A 7,423-nucleotide genomic window follows, 5' to 3' on the forward strand; every position below is an offset into this window, starting at 1 on the left:
CAGGTGACAAAAATTCAAAAGAGCCGTTGAAGGCCGATATTCATTGTAATATTTACAAAATCCCATTCGTCACCAATATCCCAGCAAACTGAGGCACTACAATCCAACATGTGTCCAATCTATACCTATATAGCAAAAAAAAATACATAATGCAGCCAACATAGACATGCTTTATGAAAGGCCAAATTTTGTGTGCACACCTTTACAATCTAAAAAGGGATGCAGTATAGTTACAATACAAGAGGGCCCTGCTCATGGGCCCCGACAATCGAAGGGTGGGGGATGAGTTGATGGAAGAGGTTTCTCGGTGCCAATGCCGAGTTTTTTCAGGAGTACTTGTACACTTCAGGGATAATCGGTGTGGCAGGAGGGGAAGTTATAATCACCCATCTCCCTGTGTGGCTTTCAATAAAGCAGCTTCTCCTCTCCGTGGCTTTCAGCTGCTTTATTGAATGCCACACAGGGAGATCAGTGAATAGAACCTCCCCTGCCGCACCGATCACCTCCGACTTTCCCCTGTATCCTCCCCTCGGTGCTCCTCTGGTCAACGTACCATCAGTGCTGCATATTGTCACGAAAAAAAAAAAAAAAAACCAAAACCAATTTTCGGAAATCAGCGAGTACTTGGGGGGGGGGGGGGGGGGAAAAATTAAAATAAAGTATTGGTACTTTTACTCAGTCTTAAAATGGTATCGGTGCAACCCCAATATATACACACACAGTTGCGCGCTTATAGAAGTTTGCATACCCTGGCAGAATTTATGATTTCTTGGTCATTTTTAAGAGCATATGAATGATAAACTTTTCACTTATGGTTAGCGTTTAGCTGAAGCCATCATCAACTGTTTACCCTTTCCAAACCGTAAAAAAAAAAAAAACTACCCAAATGACCCTGATCAAAAGTTTACATACCCCAGTTCTTAATATTGTGTATTGCCCCCTTTAACATAAAAGACAGCTTGAAGTCTTTGTGGACGAGGCTCTTTATCTTCTCCGATGGTAAAGCTGCCCATTCCTCTTGGCAAAAAGCCTCCGGTTCCTGCAAATTCTTGGGCTGTCTTGCATGAACTGCACATTTGAGATCACACCAGAGTGGCTGAAATGATATTGAGGTCAGGAGACTGAGATGGCCACTCCATTCTGCTGTAGCCAATGACAGGTCAACTTGGCCTTGGGTTTCGGACCAGTCAGGTTGGAATGTCCAAGTACGTCCCATGCACAGCTTCCTGGCTGATGAATGCAAAATGTTCCTCCAGTATTTGATAGCATACTGCATTCATCCTGCCCATTAATTTTGACCCAATTTCCTGGGTCTTTGTAGATCACACATCCCAAAAACATCAGCGATCCACCTCCATGTTTCACAGTAGGAAGTGTGTAAATCATAGGCCTTGACTCCTCTCCAAGTGTAGCATTTATGGTTGCAGCCAAAAAGAAAAATTTTGGTCTAATCACTACAAATGGCTTTGTGCCAGAAGGTTCAAGGCTTGTCTCTGCCATATATTAAGCAGGATACCTTTGCATAGAAATGGCTTTTTTATGGTGACTTGACCATGCAGCCCATCTTTCTTCAAGTGCCGCCTTATTGTTTGTCTTGAAACAGCCACACCACGTTTCAGAGAGTCCTGCATGTCATCTGAAGTAATGTGTGGGTTTTTCTTTGCATCCCAAACAATTTTACTGTAAGTTCTGGCTGAACTTTTAGTTGGTCTACTTGACCGTGGTCAGAAACCCTAATTTTCCACTTCTTGATTAGAGTTTGCCAGTGTCCATTCTCAATTCCTGGACTTTGATATCCCTTTCCCGTTTTATACAACTACCTTTTCCTAAAGATCCTTTGACAATTCTTTAGCTTTCCCCATGACTCAATCCAGAAACATCAGTGCAGCACTGGATTAAAGATGCAAGGGTCTGTCAGGAGTCCAGAAACTCATTGACCTTTTATACACACACACACCGATTACAAGCAAACAGATCACAGCTGAGGATTTTTACCTTTAATAGGCATTCAAACTTTGTGTCAACTTGTGTTCATGTTATCAGGCCAAAAATCACCAGGGTATGTAAACTTTTGATCAGGGCAACTTGGGTAGTTTGTCATTAGGACAGCCAGACCAACTGAGTGAAAAGTTTGCATTCTCAAAAAAAAAAAAAAAAAAAAAAAAAAAAGAAGAAGAAGAGCCAAGAAATCAACTTCTACCATGGGGGTATGTAAAACTTGTGAGCACAACTGCATAAGAAGATTAAATTAAAAAAAATAAAAACACAAAATAAAAAAAACCCGGAAGAATGGTCACCTAGGCATTCTGACAACCTCTGGTAGCTCAAACACCCCCTTTCCATTTTCCAGAAAGTCCAAGATAAAAAAATAAATGTATTTTTGTATTAAATACTTTATTGAAATTAAAATCCATTATATTTAAATACATGTTGCCACATCAAGTAATGCATTCCAAAAACTTCTGGTAGCCAAACATCTGATGGCACACATTCAGCATTTCCAGAAAAGCCACATGATAAAAGTTAAATAGTTTATTCAAATAAGTTAAAAATATACTTAATGTGTTGCCAAATAAAGTCATTTCTTCCCTTTCTTGCTGGTTTTGGCAGTGCCATTTTCTTCAGAGTCCTTTAAGTCTTTTGTCCCCTCCTCAGCCTTTTCTTTCTTAGCTGGTTCTTTCTTGGCTTTGGCATCCCCATCTACCTTCTTGGCTTTGGCATCCCCATCTACCTTCTTGGCTTTGGCATCCCCATCTACCTTCTTGGCTTTGGGCTTTTTGGCTGCTGCTGGGCCCTTTGGCTGTTCCTCAGCATCTTTCATTGGTTTAGAGGCCTTGGGCTTCACCTAAGATGGAGAGAAAAATACCAGTCAACAGGCAATCAATGGATGCCAAGATATTCTGGTACAGGCATTACGTGCAGCACTTTATCCCCTTCCATTGGTTCCCTCTCCCAAATAAATTGGTATGAGAGAGATGTGGACTGCAACTGCCAAGCCAAAATGGTTTAATGTTGAAGGGCTCTGAGCACCCTAGGACTCCAGATTGCTAGAGGTTCTATGACCCATGCGTGGTTGACCTACCATCTGACTAATGCATAAGACCCCCCCCCCCCCCAAGGGTTAACTGAAGCTCAAGAACCATCTATACTCCTTACCTCAGCAGACTTTTCCTTCTTGGTGGCTGCTTCCACTTTCTCTGGTTTCTCACCTGCAAAATAATCATCAAGCCAGATTGAAGCTTTAGTTTCACACTATGATGAGAAAGACAAAAACAAACACTGGTAGAGATCAACTTTGTAGAAGAGCCTTAAATCTTGGTAGTCTTTCCCCATCTTCGACTTATGTCCTGCACACTGTTTTAATCAATGCCAGGACAAGGTCTTCCAGCACAATGCAGCCAAACCCTTATGTGTGAGCTTGGGGGGGGGGGGGGGGGTATGCTACCCCCAGCAGTCATCCACTTGTGCCAGCCATGCCTTCAATATACCAGGATTCCCAGTTTGCCATCCCTGGGCTGCAATGCTCCTGAATGGCAGCTAAAGCCAGCCAATAGCAGCCATGTCTTCACTTTGTAAATGGCTGCCAACCAGCAGATGTGTTCATTGAGAACAGGTGCCAAGACTGACAAAAGTGGATGTTTAACTGAAAGTGTTAACCCAAGTGGCACTATGCTGCATCCGAGCGCCACAAACTGGAGCTAAATGTCCCCCATTGGAAGGTTTCCCCCTTCATTACTTTTCTGGGGACAACCCAAAATGCAAGTTTCCTCCTCTGTCTTATTTACCATTCACATTGAAAATAAGAGGGTGAATCTCCCCATTAGGGGCACAAATACAGGCAGGTGTCCCAATCCCTCAAAAAAATAGTTTTGCCTTTAGTTATACATTAATGGCTGAGGGTAAAAAGTTAATGACAAGAACTTTGACATGTCTTGGTAAAAATACATATCACCACAACTATATTGTATCTAGGTGGATCATACCTAGTTTTCCCAGATAAATTTGTCTCTTGGTGATAGGAGGTATAATCCACCTGGATACACAAGAGTAGTTGTGGGCGAGATGTAGTTTTACCAAGACATGTCAAAGTTGCAAAGTTCCGGGCATTGACTTTACCCTCAGTCACAGCATTTTTATTTATTTTTTTAAAAACAAACCCAAAAAGCATTAAGAAAAAATAGCTGCATATTTGCCATGCGTTTTAGTTGGGCTCAGAAATAGTGTGCGTTTTGCATCCTACCTAAACAGATACTAAAAATCGCACCCAGAATATACTGACCCTGACAAACCTAGATCTGGTAGATTTTATTTTAAAACACTATGCATTTGTCCCCTGCAAGTAGAGAAAGGGGTTGATTTACTAAAGGCAAATCTCTAAATGAACATTAACGCAACTAGGTTTACTATGCTTCAGTTTGTGAACTAACATTAAGCCGCTCAGCACAGAGCACTTCCCATTCATTCACTGTCCAGTTCTACTGAGGCTGCAGAGAAAGGCATGCGTGTTTGAGCTTTGGGGGTGCTCACCCTAATGCAATAGGCTGCACACACCTATAAGGTCAAGTACATGGTGCCACATGGTTAAAGCATCATTTCCGTGAGGAGGCATGCAGTCAGTGCCAAGGGGTGGCTACATTGAGGTTACACTCCCCTTCCCATAGAAAAGTAGTTTAGGATTACAGAACACCTTAGCTCCAAACATTGACTTTTTGATGATCACAAACCCACACACCATAGCCAATAACGCCGCAGTAGAGATATACCGTGCAGAGGTTATCTCACTGGATTTCTGATAGGATCATATTTTGATTCCACCTGAACCACTTGCCTTTTGACTCTGTAGGCTTCACTTTCTTCACAGCCTCTTTCTTGGGCTTCGCCTTTGTCTGATCATTGGGGTCCATATTCTCCGATCCTGTGCTGCTGCCGCCATCTGCCTTAATTTTTGGTAGTGGTTTTGCCAGCTGGTGGTAAAAATAACCCAATTATTTCACCAACCCAAACCATGAAACATGCAGTCACATTTTGTTTTTGACCTACACCCCCACCCCCCATATAAGCAAACCATAAACTGGCTCTGTAAGGTTTGAAGACCCCCCCCCCCCCCCCCAATAGAGTCCATTTACAGTGCCATCATGAGTCTTCCTTCTTCTGGTAAAGCCACTAGCGGGGAACGGAGTTCCATTTGCTCTCCCCATTTCCAGGAACAGTTTGCTCATTTTGTCATCTTAAAAAAGGAGCCCCAAAAATCAGACATACACACCTTAAAGCGCCCAGTGGCTCCAGTAGCACTGGAGTTTGGTGGTCGGACAAGGATTCCCTTCTCTATCCCCTTGTTCAGAGCAGCCCTAAGGAGAGACTTAAGCCTCACAGCGTCCACGGTAGGATGGGCAGCCAGAATCCTAGCACGAATGGCCGGCACAGAGGTCCCCTTCCTCTCAGTGTCCTTCTTTAGGGCCTCCACCACCATGGCCAATGTAGTAGGGTGACCTAGGGTCTTCATCTTGGTTGGCTTTGGGGCTTTTGTGGCTGGCTTTGGGGCTTTTATGGCCTTGGTTTCAGTAGCAGCTGCCAAGATATAATTAGAACAGACATGCACATTAAGTGATGGTGGGGGCAAAAACTATTGTTAGTCTTAAAGCATTGCAACATACTAGCACTTCTACAGTTTGAGGTTCCACACCAGCTCCAATAAGACACCCACCCCACTTTGATGACAGGAGATGCCCCCTTGCAAAAAAAAAAAAAAAAAAGCCTCAAGTCCCTAGGCAAGTTAGCAGTGCCCCCGTCCATCTCCAGCAACTGACTCAAGGCTGCAGTGAGCAGAGAAGCCACCCAAGTCGCATTATCTGTACTGGCTTTTCCATATCAACGCCAATTGCCTATAGTGGTCAAAGCTGTGCACCTGCTAGGGAAGAGGAGGTGTCTTAATACTTAAATAGGTGTTTTAGTGCTCATACGCAGTAAAGATCCACTTTAATCAGAAGTGCGCATGCAACACCAGGTTGTACAGTTTAAAAAGCCACCCTACACTGGTGATACAGCTCACTTGTTTCCCCAGTCACTACAGAGATAAAGGCCTTCAGCTGTGTAGTTTGTGGTTTTCAGCTCTAACTGGTAGGCTTTGACCAAGAGAGGAGGACCATGGACCACCACCATCATGCAATACTCACCCCTCCAAAGACATGCTGTTAGGTTAATTGGCTTCTGTCCAAAAGTGGCCCTAGTATATGAATGAGAGTTGGGGGACCTTGAATTGTGGGGTCCTTGAGGATAGAGACCAACATGAGTGATGTATGTGTGGAGCGCTGTGTAAATTGGCAGCACTATATGGGTATCTTAAATAAACTATTATAATAGATGAGCATCTTAATGAGACACAATGTACAGGGATAGGGACAATTGTAGACACACAACCACATACTCATTCAGTGAGAACTGGATGGACTGGTGTCTTTATGCCACCTTACTATGTAACCACAGCCAGTATATGGAAGGAGACAAATATGGCTACAACCATGCACATTTATTGCTGCAAAACACATTTTGTCTACAACATTGAGACTATAGAAAAGGGAAGCGGGGTGCTACATTACACCCCATCATTCACAGCCCAACCACTGATCTTACCAGGAACCTCTTCCTTGTCCTTGCTAGCGGCAACAGCCTTCTTTGGAGCCATACCTGAACCAACTGATTAATTCCTAACCAAAAAAAAAATCACTGACTTTACCCAAAGACACCTCCTCAATGCTTTATACACCTGCCGATCCTCACCCATAAGGTGTGTAACAAGGATCACCTGATCAGATGGCGAGCCCCTGGTCTCAGCTGAAATGTTCCTCATTAACTCTCACCTGTCCACCTGCCCTGTTAAAGCCTAAGGCTGGATTCACACCTATGCAGGTTTAGTGCTTTTTGCATGTTGTAGATTTGCACTACAGGACGTGTTCCATAGGAAACCATGATAAATGGACTATAGTGCAAATCAGCAAAATGCAAAAAGCACTAAAAATGCCATAGGTGTGAATCCAGCCTAAGGCCCCTTTCACACTACCGATCCGTTCAGGTCTGCCTGTCAGTTTTTCAGGCGGACCTGAACGGATGCTCTATGGAGCGTCGGATGTCAGTGGTGACAAATCCGCTGACATCCGACCCGCTCCGATCCGAAAAGGTGTGACGGAGGAAAAAGCTATTTTTCCATCCGTCCTCGGTCACTGCGGTCCGTCGTCACCCGATCTCCCATAGGGGAGAGCGGCGCTGTGACAGGTCCGTCCCTGCGCAGCATGCAGAGACAGACCTGTCATCTTCCCGCTCAGTGGAGATCGCTCCGGCGATCCCCGCTAAGCAAGCGGATATTCACGGGGCGGATCAGCACTGATCCGCCCCGTGTGAAGGGACCCCTTAGGCTGTATTCACACCT

General features: G+C 44.2%; 1 protein-coding gene across 1 annotated transcript; it reads right to left on the reverse strand.

Moving 5' to 3' along the window:
• Nucleotides 1–2,375: 2,375 nt before the first annotated feature.
• Nucleotides 2,376–6,739, reverse strand: H1-8 (H1.8 linker histone). The gene is made up of 5 exons (XM_077450983.1): nucleotides 6,631–6,739; nucleotides 5,264–5,568; nucleotides 4,829–4,964; nucleotides 3,157–3,209; nucleotides 2,376–2,845 (listed from the first exon to the last, which is right to left on the reverse strand). Exons 1-5 carry the CDS (start codon nucleotides 6,680–6,682, stop codon nucleotides 2,579–2,581), a joined length of 813 nt encoding a protein of 270 aa, XP_077307109.1. The 5' UTR covers nucleotides 6,683–6,739; the 3' UTR covers nucleotides 2,376–2,578.
• Nucleotides 6,740–7,423: the final 684 nt, after the last annotated feature.

This window comes from Lithobates pipiens, unplaced genomic scaffold, assembly GCF_037356315.1.
Source record: "Lithobates pipiens isolate NorthernLeopardFrog02 unplaced genomic scaffold, aLitPip1_a1.2 Scaffold_23, whole genome shotgun sequence".
Taxonomy (NCBI): domain Eukaryota; kingdom Metazoa; phylum Chordata; class Amphibia; order Anura; family Ranidae; genus Lithobates; species Lithobates pipiens.